Raw genomic sequence first — 17470 nt, 5'->3', positions numbered from 1 at the left:
TAGTTTGTCACTCCTTCTTCCTAGTCCTGGTTTAAGGTAGATTATTCAAAATCCTTATTAAAAGAGATATTAAAGTTTAAGCACCAAAACCCCGCTTTGTCATTGAAGTCCAGCTTTGTTTAAGTGAAAATTAAGTAAAATAATCCTTCCTAGTACCTGGTTTAAGGTACATTATTCAAAATCATTATTAAAAGAGATCTTAATGTTTGAACAGCAAAACCCTGCTTTGTCATTCTAGTCCAGCTTTGTTTAAGTGAAGATTAAGTAAAATAATCCTTACATCCCACAAAAAACCCACTGCTACTGAATTGACTCCAACTCATGGTTACTGTATTAGACAGTAGAACTGCTTCTAGGGTTTCCAAGATTGTAGATCTTTATAGGAGCAGACAGCTTCATCTTCCTCCTACAGAACAGCTGGTGGGTTTCAACTACCCACTTTGTGGTTAGCAACCCAATGCCTAATCCATACTGCCACCAGGATTCCTTAATCCACGTATGACACCTAGTGATTTTGCTGCACAAATGTTAACTTTTATTCAGGGAAAGAGACTGTAAGAACGTTGGGAGCATATACATTTTTTACCCTATTCTTTGCTGGAAAAAAATCATTCCACCTCCTTTTTGTATAGACATGAACTACATAGATGCTTACTACTGTCCAAACTGAAGATTACTCTCTGTATTGTTAACTGTTGTTCTGCACTGTTGAAATTTCAGCCATGACTGCTAAAGATTGTCCATCGTTGTGGGGCTTTGGAACAACAAAAACATATAAGATCCCCATTGAACATTTGGATTTCAAATATATTGAAAAATGTTCAGATGTTAAACACTTGGAAAAAATTTTTTGTGTGCTCAGGTAAGGATTTAACAATTGTTTCATATTGCAGTAGTAGTCTGTTGATTTTAATTATATTGTTGATGCCTTCTAAAAATTAAGAATTATATTAAATATATTGGAGACTTTTTTCAAATATTGAGGCTATTTGTTCATTTTGCCTTTGTTAAGCTTCAAAATAGTGGTTTTTCTCTGATGATTAATTTTTTTTCTAATGAACACAAATATCTGATCTACATTGATATCATACTTAGTATTAAATTTCTATTATTTTGCCTGCTGAAAATATCAGTGAATAATGCAGAGAAACAAGTTACAAATGTTAGCTGATTTTTAAAGGGTGACTTAAAAAAAATTTTTTTAATGTAGTATGAATATACACAACAAAACGTTCACCAATTAACAGTTTCAGCATGCACAGTTCAATGACACTGATTACATTTTACCCAATCCCTGTCCCTTTTTTTCTAATTACCACTTTTAATGTGAACTCAGTGCACTCTAAGAAAACTAATCTGTGATTAGTTTTAAGGGTCTGATTAAATCTGTTTCTGGCATTAATAATCAGTATGTTGTTGTTAGGTGCTGTTGTGTAGGTTCTGGCTAATAGCAACACTATACACAATAGAACAAACATGCCCGACCCTGTGCCATTTTCACAATTGTTATGTTAGAGCCCATTTTTGCTGTCACCCCATCTCATTGAGGGGGTCTTCCTCTCTCTTGCTGACTCTCCACTTTACCAAACATGATGTCCTTCTCCAGGATCTGGTCCCTCCTAAATGTCCAAAGTATAACAGACCAAGTCTCACTACCCTCCCTTCTAATGAGCAGTTTGATTGCACTTCTTCCAAGACAGATTTGTTCTTCGAACTGTCCAAAGTATTTTTTTTTCTTTCAATTTGATTGATCATTTCAAAGAACCAACTTCTTGTCCTGTTGATTCTATTGTTTTTCTATTTTCTATTTCATTTGTTTCTGCTCTATGCTTTGTCCAGGCATTAACTCACAGTGCCACACCAGGACTCCAATGTCACGGTCTAATGTCACACTAGAACTCTCTGTCTCTCCCTCCCTCCCTCTTTGTTGTTGTTAAGTGCCATCGAGTCGGTCCCGACCCATAGCGACCCTGAACAGGGTTTCCGAGGGTGTAAATCTTTATGGGAGTAGAAAGCCTGATCTTTCTCTCGCGGAGCAGCTGGTAGTTTCGAAACGCTGACCTTAAGGTTCGCAGCCCGATTCGTAACCACTATGCTACCTGTCACTATACCCGGTAACTTTTAAGGTGTTATTTAATTTCCATGTATTTGATTTTTTTTCCTTGATCTTCCTATTGTTGATTTCTAATTTTATAGAAATGGGGAAGTAAAAGAGCTCAATAGAAAATTTCAAATGGTAGCTTAATAAGACAAAGCTGGGCAAGTTTTATGATGAAATGTTCAAAGACCTAGAGCTGTAAAACACAAAGAGAAGAGCATGCTCAACATTTCTCAAGCTGAAAGAACTGAGGTAAAAAATCAAGTATCAACTTGTAGTACTGAAAGATTCTTTCTGTTGGTGAAATACTGAATGATGCAGAAATCATCAAAAGAAGATGGAAGGAATATACAGAGTCAATGTACCAAAAAGAAAAGGTCGATGTTCAACCATTTCAATAGGTAGAATATGACTAACAGCCAATAGTATTGAAGGAAGAAGTTCAAGGTACACTGAAGGCAAAGAACAAGGCTGTGGGGATTGATGGAAATCTTTCCGCAAACTGATGAAGCACTGGAGACACACACTTTTCTATGCCCAGAAATTTGGAAGACAGCTACCTGGCCAGCTGATTTAAAGAGATCCATATTTGTGCTGTGAAAATCATTGGACAATATCACTAATACCATATGCAAGTAAACTTTTGCTAAAGATAATAATTCAAAAATGGCTAAAACAGGGAACTGCCAGAGTTTCAAGCGTGATTCAGATGAGGGCATGGAACAAAGGATATTGTTGACGTCAAATGGATCTTAACTGAAAGCAGAGAATACCAGAAAGATGCTCACTTGTGTTTTATTGACTATGCCAGGGCTTTCCATTGTGTGGGTTATGAGAAACTGTGGACAACATGGTAGAGAATGAATATTCTGGAAATTTTGTGCTTATGAGGAACCTGTACATAGAACAAGAGGCAGTCACTGAAACAAGAACAAGGGGACACTGAATGGTTCACAGTCAGGAAAGGTGTATGTCAGGATTGTAACCTGTCACCATACTTATTCATTCTGTATGCTGAGCACATAATCTGAGAAGCTGTATTATACAAAGAAGAATGTGACATCAGGATTGGAGGAAGACTCATTAACAACCTTTGTTATTTAGATGACACAACCTTGCTTGCTGAAAGTGAAGAGGACTTAAAATACTAATGAAGATCAAAGACCACAGCCTTTGATAATTGTTGCAACTCAGTGTAACAAAAATCCTCACCATTGGAGCAATAAAAAAAAAAAATGAAAAAAAGACTGAAGTTATAAAAAAGAGTTCATTTTGCTTGGACCCACTATCAACACTCGTGGAAACAGCAGTCAAAAAAAATCAAATGATATATTACATCGGGCAAATCTACTGCAGAAGACCTCCTTAAAATGTTCAAGAGCAAAGATGTCGGATTAAGGGCTCAGGTGTACCTGACTCAAGTGATGGTATTTTCAGAATCCTTACATGCATGTGAAAGTTGGGCAATGAATAAGAAGACCATACAAGAATTGATGCATTTGAATTATGGTGTTGGAGAATATTAAATGTACCATGGACAGCCAGAAGAATAAACAAATGTGTGTTAGAAAAAGTACAGCTAGAATGCTCCTTTGAAATCAAGATGTTCTGATTTTGTGTCTCATACTTTGGACATATTATTGGAAGGCATCAGTCCCTGGAGAAGGACATCATGCTTGGCAAAGTGGAGAGTCAACGAATAAGAAGGAGACTCCCAATGAGGTGGATTGGCACTGTGGCAGCAGCAATGGGCTCAAGCTTAACAACGATTGTGAGGTGGCACTGGACCAGGCAGTGGTTTGTTCTCTTGTGCACAGGGTCACTAGGAGTCATAACTGACTCATGGCTCCAAATGACAACAATTTTATAGCTTTGTGATCTGAGAAAATGCTTTGTAATCCTTCGATGTTTTAAAATTTGTTGAGGTTTGCTTTGAGGCCTAACACATGGTCTGTTCTGGAGAATGTTCCATGTGCAGTGGAAAATAATGTATATTGTACTGTTGTTGGGTTGAATGCTCTATTTCTATGAGGTCAAGTTTGTTGATTGTGCTATTTAGTTCTGTGTCTTTGTTGAGTTTCTAATTCCCTCTTTCATCAAAAATGGTGTATTAAAATATCCTACTGTTATTGTGGAGTTGTCAGTTTCTTTCTTCAGTTCTATTAGAGTTTATGTATTTTGAGGCTCTTTCATTGGGAGCATATATATATATATATATATAAAATGGTTATTTCCTCTTATCCTATTGACCATTTAATCATGATATAATGTCTTTCTTTTTTCCTTATATTGGTTTTTGCCTTAAAGTCAATTTTATCAGAGATTAATATTACCATTGGATTTTTAACCACTACACTACCAAAGCTTGTTTTTGATTGTTTGATATTTTTTCCCCCATCTTTTGATTTCTAGTTTATTTTTGTCTTTTTATATAAGGTGTGTCTCTTGTAGACAACACACTGAAGGATCCTGTTTTCTTATCCATTCTGCTACTGTCTCTTTACTGCATTTAATCCATTTACTTTCAGCATAATTATCAATAAGTATGAATTGATTGCTGTTATTTTGTTGTATGTTTTTTGTGGTGTTGCTAGTCTCTTTGCTCCACATAAATTCATACACAGAATAAATTTTGTTTGTGAGTTTTCATTTTCTTCATTGCTGTATTTTTTTTTGTATTAATTTTCTAAGGTTACCCTATAATATTAATTTTCTTTGTTTAAAAAAGTCTGTTTTATCTCAGAATTTATTTGGCTTCCTCACCACTTAGGAGGTTCTGTATCTACACTATTCCCTCTTTCTGCTCCGTAGTTGTCTTCATTATATATTGATACCTATTTTCAGTCTTGTAGGTTTGTTTTACTTTGAATTCTATGTCTGGGTCGAGTTCTATGTCTGGGTCGATATATGGTAATCTCAGGTTGTCTGTCAGTCCAATGAACACCCTTCAGTATTTTTTTATAAAGTTGGTCTTGTTATTACAAATGCCTTTAATTTCGGTTTATTTGGAAATGTCCTAATTTTGCCATCATGTTTGAGGGACAGCCTTGCTAGGTATGTGATTCTTGGTTGGCTTTTTCTTTCAGAGTTTTGTACATTGCCTTCTTGCCTACATGGTTTCAGCTAAGAAATTAGAATTTAGCCTAATTGGTTCTACTTTGTAGGCAACTTTTCATTTTTCCTGACCTGTTCTCAGGATTCTTTATCTTTGGTTTTAAAAAGTTTAATTTATGGTATGTCTTGGTGATTTTCTTTTGGGCTGTATCCTGCTTGGTGTTGGTAGTGGTTATGTGCCGTGGAGTCAGTTCCGACTCATAGTGAACCTGTACAGGGTTTCCAAGGCTGTAAATCTTAACGGAAGCAGAAAGCCTCATCTTTCTACTGTGGAACAGCTGGTAGTTTCAAACTGCTGAACTTGAGGTTCGCAGCCTGATTTTTAACCACTACACTACCAAAGCTCCTTATCCTGCTGGAATTCTGATCACCAGTATCAGATTCATGGTGTCCCACATAAATCTTAGGCTTTCTTCTGATTTTTTTTTCTGATTATTCCTCTGACATACTTGTTGTTGTTGTTAAGTGCCATCGAGTCGGTTCCGACCCATAGCGACTGACATACTAGTATTGAGATATTTACCTCCAAGGTCACTAATTTGAGCTGCCATTGATTTTAATCTACTCCTTTGTCCTTTCAGTGCATTTTCCATTTCTGATATCTTACTGATTACTCTTCTGGACTTCTCTTTGCAGGTTTTCTTTTCTTCAAAATTTGCATTTATTTTAATGTTTATTCTTGTTGTGTTTCCCTAAATTCTTCTAAAGTTCTTTTCTTTGATCTCCTTGCTTTCCTTGATCCTTTTGTCAATTCTTTGATGGTATCATTCTTTTGAATTCTTTTTCAGTTAGTTCCATTACCTTTACTTCCTCAGAGACATTTCTGGCATTACTTCATGTGAGTTAATATTGTCTGTTGTGTCTGAGACATTGTGGTGTCCTCGTATGTATATTTAATTGATGATTGTATGTTGGTGTGTTCTTAGACTCTCACCACCTGTCTCCTGGAAGCTGTGATTCAATAACGGAATCGTGGACACTGTTTTCTAGTCACCGTGTATGCAGCTCAGTTTATAGTGGGTTTGGCTGGTGTTGCTGCTGTCTATTGTTGATCAGGTGGTAAAAGAACTGGTATTGACTCTTGCCCAGTAGGTGGAGCTGCAGAGGGCACAGTTGTGGTTGAGATGCATGGGCATGGTTGTTGTCTCCTGTTAGATGGCACAAGAGGAGAAAATGCACAGAGAAAAACAAAATAGAGCAAACAAGCAAGCGATAGTAAAAGCAATAAAATAAAGGAGAAAAAAAGAAAGAAAAATGGGCAGCCAAAAAGAAAAAAGAATTTAATAACTAAACTAAGAAAAGAACAGGAAGATAAAGCTGTACAAGAGAAAAAAACTTAAAAGAAGGAAAATGAAAAGTGACTAGAGAGTAGTAAAGAAAAATCAAGAGGAAAAGGAGGAAAGAAGGCAGAAATGAGAAACAAAAGGAAAGAAAAACAATAGAGATTGAAAGCATAAAAATCAAGGTAAGGGAGAGAGAAAGGAGAGGAGAGGATAAACAAAAACAACAAAGCAAAGGAAAAAACCCAAAAAACCAAAAAACCAATGCAGTTGTTGGAGCTAGAGAGGAGAAAACACCAAGGAATTCATGAGGTGGCTGGAGGAAGGGTGCAGTGGCTGAGTTCCCAGCCCTACATAGACTTCTGTAGATCTGGGTGTTGTCTGTGTTCAGGGCATTCAATCTGTTGGAGTTCACAGAGGCCCTCAGGTTGCTATGTCTGTCAGAACCAAAGGGCAAGGGAAGGGGGGGTGGGGGGGTGGGCAGGGTGACTGGTTATGAAGGTTCCTGCTAGTCTAATTCTGACTTGGAGGCTCTGTGGGTTCTGTAGATCTGATGCAGAACCCTCCTGAATCTAAATGCCAAGGTGACACAGTGGGCACCCAGCTCACACTGGCTCAAACCGGACAGCTCCGAACTCCCAGAGAGCAGGGTCTGTTCTGGAGGTAGAGGAGGGTAGGTAGGGGCCACCCTCACCTCTGTTATCCAGGGAGTGTGGGGAACAAGAAGAAATCCCACCTTTTCTGTCGCTTCTGTGAATCTGTGCCATTAGGCCACCTGTCTGTCTCTCCAAAGCTGCTTGCCAAAGTTCTAGGTGGTCAGACTGTGTCTGGCTGGCTACGCATTCACCTTTCACCACCCCACTCAGCTTCTCATCCCCCTAGGTACTCAGTCCTTCTCTAACTTTCCCCTGGACCTCACAGTTCCAGGATTGTCCTTTGTGTCTGTTTCATTATGTCTCCTGTGTCTTTGTTGTTGAGGGTCTCTGTAGCATGTCTGAATAGTCTACTATTTTCCCAGCTTTAATACAATCCATGGTAATTTCAAGATTCTTCGCCAACACCATAATCCAGAAGAATCAATTCTTCTACAGTCTGAATCACTGTCCAGCTTTCACATGGATATGAAGCAATTGAAAATATCTACTTAGGGTCAGGCGCACCTTAGTCCTCAAAGTGACACCTTTGTTCTTTAACACTTTACAGAGATCTTTTGCAGATTTGCCCACTTCAGTACAGTATTTGGTTTCCTGATTGCTGCGTCTATCAGTGTTGATTGTGGATCCAGCCAAAATGAAGTTTTGACTTCTGTCTTTTCTCCATCTCTCATGATGTTATTTGTTGGTGCTGTTGTAAGGATTTGTTTCTTTACATTGAGGTTTAATCCATACTGAAAGCTGTAGTCTTCGATCTTCACTTCCAGCAAGCAAGGTTGTGTCATCTGTATTGTTGTTGTTGTTAAGTACCATGGAGTCGGTTCCAGCTCATAGTGACCCTGCACAGGGTTTTCAAGGCTGTAAATTTTTACTGGAGCAGAAAGCCTCATCTTTTTCCCACGGAATGGCTGGTAGTTTCAAACTGCCAACCTTGAGGTTAGCAGCCCGATTGGTAACCACTACGCTACCAGATCTCCTTGAAGGTTGCATTGTTGTTGTTATTAAGTGCTATTGAGCCGATTCCGACCCATAGCGACCCTGCACAGGGTTTCCGAGGCTGTAAATCTTTATGGGAGCAGAAAGCCTCATCTTTCTCCCGTGGAACAGCTGATAATTTCGAACTGCTGACCTTGAGGTCGCAGCCCGAAGGCAAAAAATCCAGACCGCCTCAGGGTGTGAGAGCCTGATTGATTGTTAAACTGTAATGTGCATCACATGTTCTTGTTAAAAATGCAAAGTTGAGGGCCCCATTCTGGTGTGGGTCCCAAGAACATAAGTTTTATAAGGGGTGTGGGCTGCTTGGTGTGCAGGAATTCAAAGGAACCCACTTCAAGAAACACTGTCCTGTGAAGGACCAATCTGTGACACCTGTTTTAGACTTCTTGGGAGGGTTTCCTTTGGGAGTCAGCATTGTGTTACAGAAGGCATTAATAGAGCGTGGCTACTCCTTTTTGTGGCATCAGTAGTTCTGAAAGCCCTGCTGTGGTTCTCGCTTCACTCCTCTGACTCCCTTCCCGCATTATCACGGTGTTCTCTCTGTGTCTCTTTCATCACCTTCTAAATTCCTTGTCCTCCCTAAACACCCCCGCTTGTCTTCATCCAGAGTTGATTCAATAAATAACGTCACCATCTCTGAAATGGAAATAGGAAAAATCACATCGTTTTTCGCCTTGTTATTCTCTGTAGAAAATAAGAATATTTTCATTCATATTTGTTCAAGGACTAATAAAGAACATGAGATGTTTAAGGGATGAAAGCCAGTGTTCTAATGTTGCTGGGGCCCTGGTGGCACAGTGGCTAAGCACTCAACTTTAAACTGAAACATGGGCATTTGAACCCAGCAGCTACTCTACAGTAGACAGATGTGGCAGTCTGCTTCCATTAGGATCCAACTGTGGAAACCCTCTGGGGCAGGTCTACTCTGCACTGTAGGGTCTGAATCAGCACCAGATTTCGATTATAATGTTGTTTCCATGAAATCCTATGACTGACCTAACTATTGGAATTTTTGAGTTGTTGGAATTTTAAAAAACTATTTGCTCTGAAAATGAATTTACTTCTATTTTCCTAAAGAAAATAAGAGTAAACAGTCCTACAAGAGAAGGGGAAAAGATTGATTTTTCTTAAAAACAAAAGAAAGTAACAGATGTCTCTAGTCAACTGTCCAAGGAAGAAACTATTCCATGAGTGATTGAATTTAGAGACTGTCTCATCAGTGTCTCTTATTTATTCCTGTGCCTTAAAAAAATAACAATAAAAAAGAATTACAAACAGAAGCTCCTCATTGGATAGTAAGTCCAAATTATTATTCACTCCCTGTTACGTGGCTCCAATATTGAATTTCCATTTATAAGTTTTAAATGACCTTATGCATAAAAGTGATTCTAGGTGTGTTAAGGACTCCTGGTGTGGTGCTGTAGGATCAGCACTGGACTTCAAACCACAAGGTTGGCAGTTCAAACCCACCAGCTGCTCCTTGGAAGTTCTATACAGGGTCACTATGAGTTGGAACCTACTTAACAACACTTAACATGTGTGTTAAAGAGGAATGAAAATGTTAATTATTCAACTTTTTGAAGTGTGTGATGCAAGAGCTTTCTTTGGAGTTGCTTTTTTTTCTTCCTTGCATCATTTCTTGGATTCACAAAGTAGCGGTTGTGCTAGTTGGGGCAAGTGGATGGGAAACCAGTGCCTGACCTTATGGCCTTGTGCAGGGACAACCCACTGACTTCATGGAACCCAACTTGTAAACAATTGACCTAGATGCACTCTAGATACGGCTTTAACTCTCTAAAATTCTGATATTTTTATTTTTTAAAGATCTGGCGAGGAAGGATATTACCCTGAACTTACAGAATTTTGTGAAAAGCGTCTTACAGGCTTAGCTCCTCAAAGTAGGGCCTTGAGGAAAGATAAGCCTGCAGCAACAGCATCCAGTTTTACAGCAGAAGAATGGGAACAAATTGATGGTGATATAAAGGTAATGCCAATTTTTAATAGTGCAGTGAGATTGTCTATTCATCTACTTCATTTTTCTGAAGTCCTAGGCTTCTTGTCTGTCAATAAAAGACCTTTAATCGTAACTAAACCCATTGCCAGTGAGTCAGTTCTGACTCATGACCCTATAGGATAGAGTAGAACAGCCCCATTATGATTTCTGAGGCTGTAAATCTTTATGGACACAAATTACATCTTTCCCTCCTGGAGTAGCTGGTGGGTTTGCAGCCGAGCACTTAACCATTGCACCATCAGAACTCCCTTTACTGGTAATTATTAAAGTTATATTCGTTGATTTTGTACCCAGGAGAATATTATGAATGCCTCTGTGTGCAAATTTTAAATAATACTACATCCTATGAAAAACTAACTTAAATGTCTTCTATAAATAGTGTGTCTACAGTTTTTTTGCAGCCCCCTTAGTTATTTCCTCAGAATGATTAGAATTCAAATTGCTCAAAGGGCTTGAACATTTTTTTAAAGTTTCAAATAGGGTTTGAAACATTTCTGAGTTCTCCAGAGAACTTGTACCTTTGTACCCTCCCACCAGCAGGATCCATAATGAGTCTCAATTCCTGATACTGGTCATTTGTGTCCTGTCCTTTATTTTCCTGATCAGTCTGCCTCAAGGTTTCGCTTACTGATCTTTTCTAAGAATCAGCTTTTGTTTCCATCACTTTTCTCTATGGCTTTCTTGGTTTTGATTCCACTGTTTTCTACTTTTGTTTTTATTGTTGCCTTACTTATACTTACTCTGGACATAATTTGCTCATCTTTTTCTGGGTTTTTAGGATGGAAGCATCTAACATTGAATTGAAACCTATCTAATGTTAGCAATTGTTAAGTGCCGTCAAGTCGGTGCCCACCCATAGCGACCCTGTATAGGGTTTCCAAGGAGCAGCTGGTGAGCTTGAACCACTGACCTTGAAGTTTAAACTGACTTTGCAGTCTAGTGCATTAGTCCACAGTGAGTGCCATTTCCCTCAATGCACTACTGTAGTTGTGTCTTTTTAGATATGTCATGTCATGCTTTCATTTACATGTAGTTAAAAATATTTTCTAATTTTGCTTGCAATTTCTTTTTTGGGTTATTTAAAAAGTATATTATGAAATATTCAAATGTTTAGGGATTTTCCAGATATCTTTGCTATTCATTTCAACTTCAGTGTCATTGTAATCAGAAAATACTTTGTCTAATTTCATTTCTTTAAAATGGTTTGAGCTTCTTTTATGGCTCGGTGAGTACTCCAATTTGGTGAGTGTTCTGTTTGCACTTGAAAATTATGCCCATTCAGGATGTTGTTGGGCAGAGTACTTTTTTAAACTGACTCTGGAGAAACAAATTTTTGCTGTACTTTGATTTTTTTAAGCATCTTTTTCTTGGGGATGTAGGGAAGCACGTGTAGTATATTTAAAAATAATTATGAAGGACCAGGAGGCTTGAAAAAGTTCACGGAAAAATGGGATTAAAAAATAATGGAATTTTTCCATGAACTTTTTGAAGCCCCATCATACATGTATTCTCTAACTCAGAATGCTGTTTTGTTTTGTTTTAAGACTTTTAGATTTCTTATTTTACTATTAAAAAAACAAAACACTTTACTGTGACTTGACGAAACTGAACCGCAGATCAGTTTTCTGTTTAACAATTCATCCAGATTTAGTTTGTCACTGATTACAATCCCCATAATATAACATCACTGATCCCACTTCCTCCCTGTGTTTCTAATTTCTATTCTTCCTTCTTTCCTAATTCTTCTGAACTTTGCCCTTGGGGTAAATGCTGCCTTTTTCATCTCAAATGGTGGATTATTCTAAGGTGTGTATACCACACTACTGTTATTATTCCCCTTCTAGACCTGTCTTGGTTTGGCTAGAAATTGACTCATGGAGGTGAATTCATTTGCAGACCCGAAGAGGGACGAAGGTCCATAGTCCTGGGGGTTCTCCTAGTCTCTCACTAGTAGTTGTGGTCTTTATGATTTTGCATTTTTGGTCCCTATTTTCTCCCACTTTATACACTGCCTTCTAATATGATCCCTTTCAGAACAGTTCGTAATGGTAGCCAGGTACCATCCAGTACCGCTGGTCAAAGTCTTGAAGACTGATGTCCCGCCTTTGCTTTCCTTCAATCTTTTCTTTCCTCCAAATAGAGAGGACCCAATAATTGACCTTAGATGGCTGTTTATGAGCTTTTAAGACCCCAGTCACTAGCACCAAAATAGGATGTAAAACAGTGTCTTTGTAGACTGTGTTACGCCAATTGGCCATGGTGTTCCCTGATACTGTTGAATGATGATGCATGGAGGAGATTGTAGTCATTACAATGATACAAAATATGATAGGATGAGTGCAAATTTGGTGTTCTCCCATGTAACATATCACTCAGTGCACAACAAAAGCTTAAAAAACTAAAAAACTCATGACTCCAGAAATCTGTAGCCATTGCAATGAATCCTTCTCCTAACACCAAACTGCAAAAATAATGGCACCAAGCTGTGCCCACAGGCAGGCTTCTTTCTGCCGGTGCAGTGTTACTCAGCTCTTCCAGGGCTGCTGATATATGCTCACAGGACGTACCACTCCACCAGCAGCCTCAGCCTGAAGGCACTGGAGTCTAGCTCTGTGGGTCAGCAAACCTAGTTCTCCCAGTTCAGTGCCTGGAGTCATCCCACTCTGTAGTAAGCCTCCTGCCCAAAGTCACTAACTTTACTTGCTCTGTGGGCTGGGAAGCCCATTGCTCTCTTGTGCTCCGGCTCTTGGTTCTGTTGTAGCTGCTCCTCTTCCACTCCTCCCGTGTCACAGTTTTCTGTCCAATTCAAGGAGATTCCGTGTGCAGGGATTTCAGAGCACAAAGGACATACCCCACCTCCAGCTCTACTTCCTGTGGCAGTGAGATTCCCTCTCCTGCTCCTGAGATGGTTCATGTTATACCCATACTCGAGTTCCAGGTTCTTCCAGTCACAATGAACTCTGTTAACAATCACTCACAACTGAATCATATTATCCTATCAGCATCTTCTCCCACCTTTTCTTACCAGCCCTGTCAGGAAAAATTGTTTGGTAGGAGTTAGAAAGGCAAGGCTAGAAGAGACTTATTAAATAATTTTACACACCATTTGGTCTTATTTTTAAGGTGTAAACGCCTGAAATCTAGTTGCAGAGCCTGATTTGCCCCCATTGTGTGTACTTTCTCTGTCACTTCTTGAGTTAATTTCCTTCTCACTTCCCTTTTTTCACACTTTTTTTTCTTGCCACTTCTTCATTCCCTGTTCTTTCTTATTTCCTTGCTCTTCTCTTCCTTTATTGTTTTTCCTCCCTCATGTCTCCTTTTCATCCTTGCTACCTCCTTTATGGATAGGACAGATTGTATAGTTATTGCTGTATCCCAGGGCCTATACGAGTATGTGACCAATATTAGGCCTTCAATATATCTTTGCTGAGTAAATAATAGAATTTCATAGATGATAAAGAAATCCCTTTTGTTTACAGAATCTATTCATTTTCTTCATCAGCCCTTGTGAGAATTCAGTTCAGTAAAAAAATTTGAAAACCTACTATGTGCCAGATAGTGCATTAGGTTCTTGGATCACAAATATGAGCTAAGACACAGGCCCCACCCTCAAGAAGCTTTCAGTACATTGAGAGAGACAACCAGTAAATAGGTGATTTTTAAGTGTTTCTGATCATGCATATAGAAGAAACACTGTTAGCCCAGCTGAGGAGGTTCAGGGAAAACTTGTTGGAAGAGATGATGAATAAGATCTAGCAAAATAAATAAATAAAAGTAGGAAGAACATTCCAGATAGAATAAGATGATAAATTATCACCTAAAAAATTGACCCAGTGGAAACTATGATGATGTTTGGCCCTTTCTCATGATGCTTGATTAAAGGGAGTCCCTTGGTCAAGACCACTTGACTTTACAAACCCACCCCATATAGTCCATTATGTTAAAATTTTGAGGCATATACAATAATCTGTAATAGCAATGGGCGCTACTCTATGACACCCATCAAAACATTATTATTATTACTAGATTATGCTAAAGATGTTTTAGTATCTGGATGTGCTTCTTTAATGTTTTTATGCATAAAAAGGTTGTTGTTAAGTGCCCTGAGTCGGTTCTGACTCATAGTGATACTGTTTAAGGTTTCTGTGACTTTAAATCTTTGAGGGAGCAGAAAGCTTCATGTTTCTCCCACAGGCTCGAACTGCACACCTTTGTTTTTTGCAGTCCAGTGCTTCTCGTATGGAGCCACCATGCTCCCCATAGAAATGTAATGTATACTATATACTAAGATGAACATTTGGCCAGCTGATTGATGTTAGATACAAACTGTACCTAACTGTTCTAATTTACATACAAATTTAACTTAAATACACATATAGGAAAGAAATGTATTCATGATCCTGGGACTATGTGTATTCCAAACTGTGTATTTTTCTTCTCTCCCTTGTTCATAGAGTTGGGTATCCGAAATCAAAAAGGAAGAAAATAAAATACACATCTATGAAACTGAAACATTTCCAGCCATGGAAGAGAATTTGCCTCCAGTTCGTGGTTCAAACAGTTGTCTTCCTGTTGGCAAGGTAGGGCTTTCTGAGGGTAGGGTAACAGTGGTAGGGGAAGGATCATGAGCTCTTTCTGTTTAATCACAGTAGCCATTTAAGGATTGCATCTTGGGTTTTACTGCCTTTCCTTATTATTTCTTTGCCTGTCCTGACTTTTCTTCTCTGACCCAGATATTACAGAACCTGATTTGTACCTCCTTGCACTGGGGGTCTCTGGGCTTTTACTTGGTTCTTTCATTCTATTCTCTCTGTCCTTTTTTTCTTTTATGCCTATCATTTTGATAGGATAGCTAACTTAGTCTCTTCTTTCTGTATACACTCATTCTTGTTATTCTAATTCTCATCTCTTCTTGAAATGCTTGATTTCACTTTTAAAACCCATAGCCCAGGTCTGGTAAAAGGAGATGGGGATAAGATTCTTATGATTCAATAGTAAGTAATTGTTATCATGACTAATTGCGACTGTCACAAATGTAAAAGTAGAAGTTTTGTAACAAAAAGGGAGAAGTCGTTAACCTTACAGTCCAGGACCAGCAAGGGAGAAGAGCATGAGCAGAATGTGGGACCCTATCCAGAGAAGCAGCGACACCAGAGATGGAGGCAGAGATGGGGACATGGAGAGAGGGAGCAGCTGAGGACTCTAGATTCATGGGAAGAGAGAGGCTGTGTGCTGACGGACAGGAGGCTGGCTTACAGAATGTGCCCTTTGGTTGTTTAAATGATTTATATATTCCTGAGTGTTTTTATGTACATCCTCCCCCCAACCCCCAAAACAGAAACAAACAAAAAACAGAGGGAATAGAAGCAAATACTGTTGAATGAAGATGCATGGAGAAAATTGTAATCAGTGCAATGAAATGATGAGTGTAAAGCTGATGTTCTCCCATGTAAACTATCACTCAATTCACAATAACAAAAACAAACAAACAAAAAATCAGATTTTCTAAAACAGAGATAAAGTTAATTTTAAAGTAAGCCTCATAAGTTAATTTCTAAAACTTGTCAGCTGTGATCTTATTTACACTGATATTTTTAAATTGATAATTATGTTTTATCTATTGTGAATTTGATACAAACTCATAAGAAAAGAGATGTGCTCTCTATGACATATTTTTAGAGATCTAAAAGATGGCTATGTTTTTCTGAGTTTAAAAATAAAATTGTTTATTGATCCCCCAAAAAAACAAAATACAAAAAAATCCCCATAGACTTTCATGACGCTACACTCTGATAATTTACCTTCCTGATTCTCACTTTCCATTACCTAGAATTATTCTGGTAACTAAGGTTTAAAGGAATATGGTAAAGTTGTCACCATCTGTTACAAATAAAGGTATATTTATTGACTGCCCACCACGTGCTGAGTCTGTGCCCTGGAGAGAGAACAATGAATAAGACTTGGTGCCTACTCTCAAAGGGTTTTTTGTCTAGTGGAGTAGACAGACCAGTAGTACAGCAATTCTCAGTGTTATGTGTGAGTCCCTGAATTCCCAGGATCCTTTCAGCGGGTGTCTGAGAGTTACAGCTATTTTAATAATACTAATACTTTGCTTTTTTTCACTATATTGACATATGCACTGAGAGTGTAAAAGTGATGGTAGAAAAACTGCTGATGCCTCAGCACAAGTCCAGGCAGTGGCACTACTGTCACTCACTGCCTTCTCCCCTGCTATCCATTTATAGATGAGCTCTGGGAGCGTAGTGGTTACAAATCGGGCTACTAACCTCAAAGTCAGCAGTTCAAAAGTACCAGCTGTTCCGTGGAAGAAAGATGCTCCTGTAAAGATTTACAGCCTTGAAAATCCTGTGCAGGGACTCTATGAGTCGGAACCGACTCCACGGTACTTAACAACAACAGCAACATCCATTTATAAGGACTTCTAGTGTGGCGCTGTAGGATCAGCACTGGACTAGGAACCACAAGGTCAGCAGGTCAAACCCATCAGCTGCTCCTCGGAAACCCTATGCAGGGTCGCTATGAGTGGGAGCCGACTCAATAGCACTTAACAACAACAGCAAATACCTTCCTACGGAGCCCTGGGAGCATAGTGGGTTACATGTTAGGTTGCTAACCACTAATCCAGCAGTTTGAATCCACCAGCTACTCCACAGTAGAGATGAGGCTTTCTGTTCCTGTAAAGATTTACAGCCTCCGAAACCCTATATGCAGTCTTGGTGTGGCGCCATAGGATAAACACTTGACTGCTACCCAGAAGTTGGCATTTCAAACCCACCAGCAGCTCCTTGGAAATCCTATACAGCATTGCTATGAATCAGAATCACCTCGACGGCATTAAACAATAAAACCAGTTAGAACCAACTCAACAGCACATAACCACCACTGTACATTCATGTTGTTAAGTGCCTTCAAGTCGGTTCCGACATATTAGCGATCCTGTAATAGGGTTTCTGAGGAGCAGCTGGTGAATTTGAACCACTGACCTTGTGGTCTAAAACTGACCTTGTGGTCCAGTGCATTATCCTGCAGCGCCACAAGAAAAAACGAAAAACAGTTTCACTTTAAGGGTGTCCTTGATGAAACAGTAGCATTTACTCATTTTCTTTCATATTAAACATCAAAAACACATTTTAAAATATTCTGTTTGACAAATTCAAAACTACTTTATTGCATTGTTGTTAAGTGCCACTGAGTCTGTTCCAACCCTCTTCAACCATGTATAGGGTTTTTGAGGAGCAGCTGATGGGTTTAGACTCCTACCTTGCAGTTCGTAGTCCTAATCCTACAGTGCTGC

General features: G+C 38.9%; 1 protein-coding gene across 1 annotated transcript in view; it reads left to right on the top strand.

The window, feature by feature from the left end:
- Window positions 1-722: 722 nt before the first annotated feature.
- SPAG1 (sperm associated antigen 1) overlaps window positions 723-17470 on the top strand; it is a 108884-nt gene continuing 92136 nt past the window's right edge. Inside the window, exons 1-3 of the mRNA XM_006859181.1 lie at window positions 723-862; window positions 9966-10125; window positions 14610-14735. Coding sequence (XP_006859243.1) covers window positions 723-862; window positions 9966-10125; window positions 14610-14735 — 426 coding nt within the window. The remainder of the gene's footprint in view (window positions 863-9965; window positions 10126-14609; window positions 14736-17470) is intronic.

The sequence above is a fragment of the Chrysochloris asiatica genome, unplaced genomic scaffold (assembly GCF_000296735.1).
Source record: "Chrysochloris asiatica unplaced genomic scaffold, ChrAsi1.0 scaffold00031, whole genome shotgun sequence".
Taxonomy (NCBI): Eukaryota; Metazoa; Chordata; class Mammalia; order Afrosoricida; family Chrysochloridae; genus Chrysochloris; species Chrysochloris asiatica.
The sequence above is the reverse complement of the archived record's forward strand: the minus strand, read 5'-3'. Positions and strand labels throughout refer to the sequence as shown.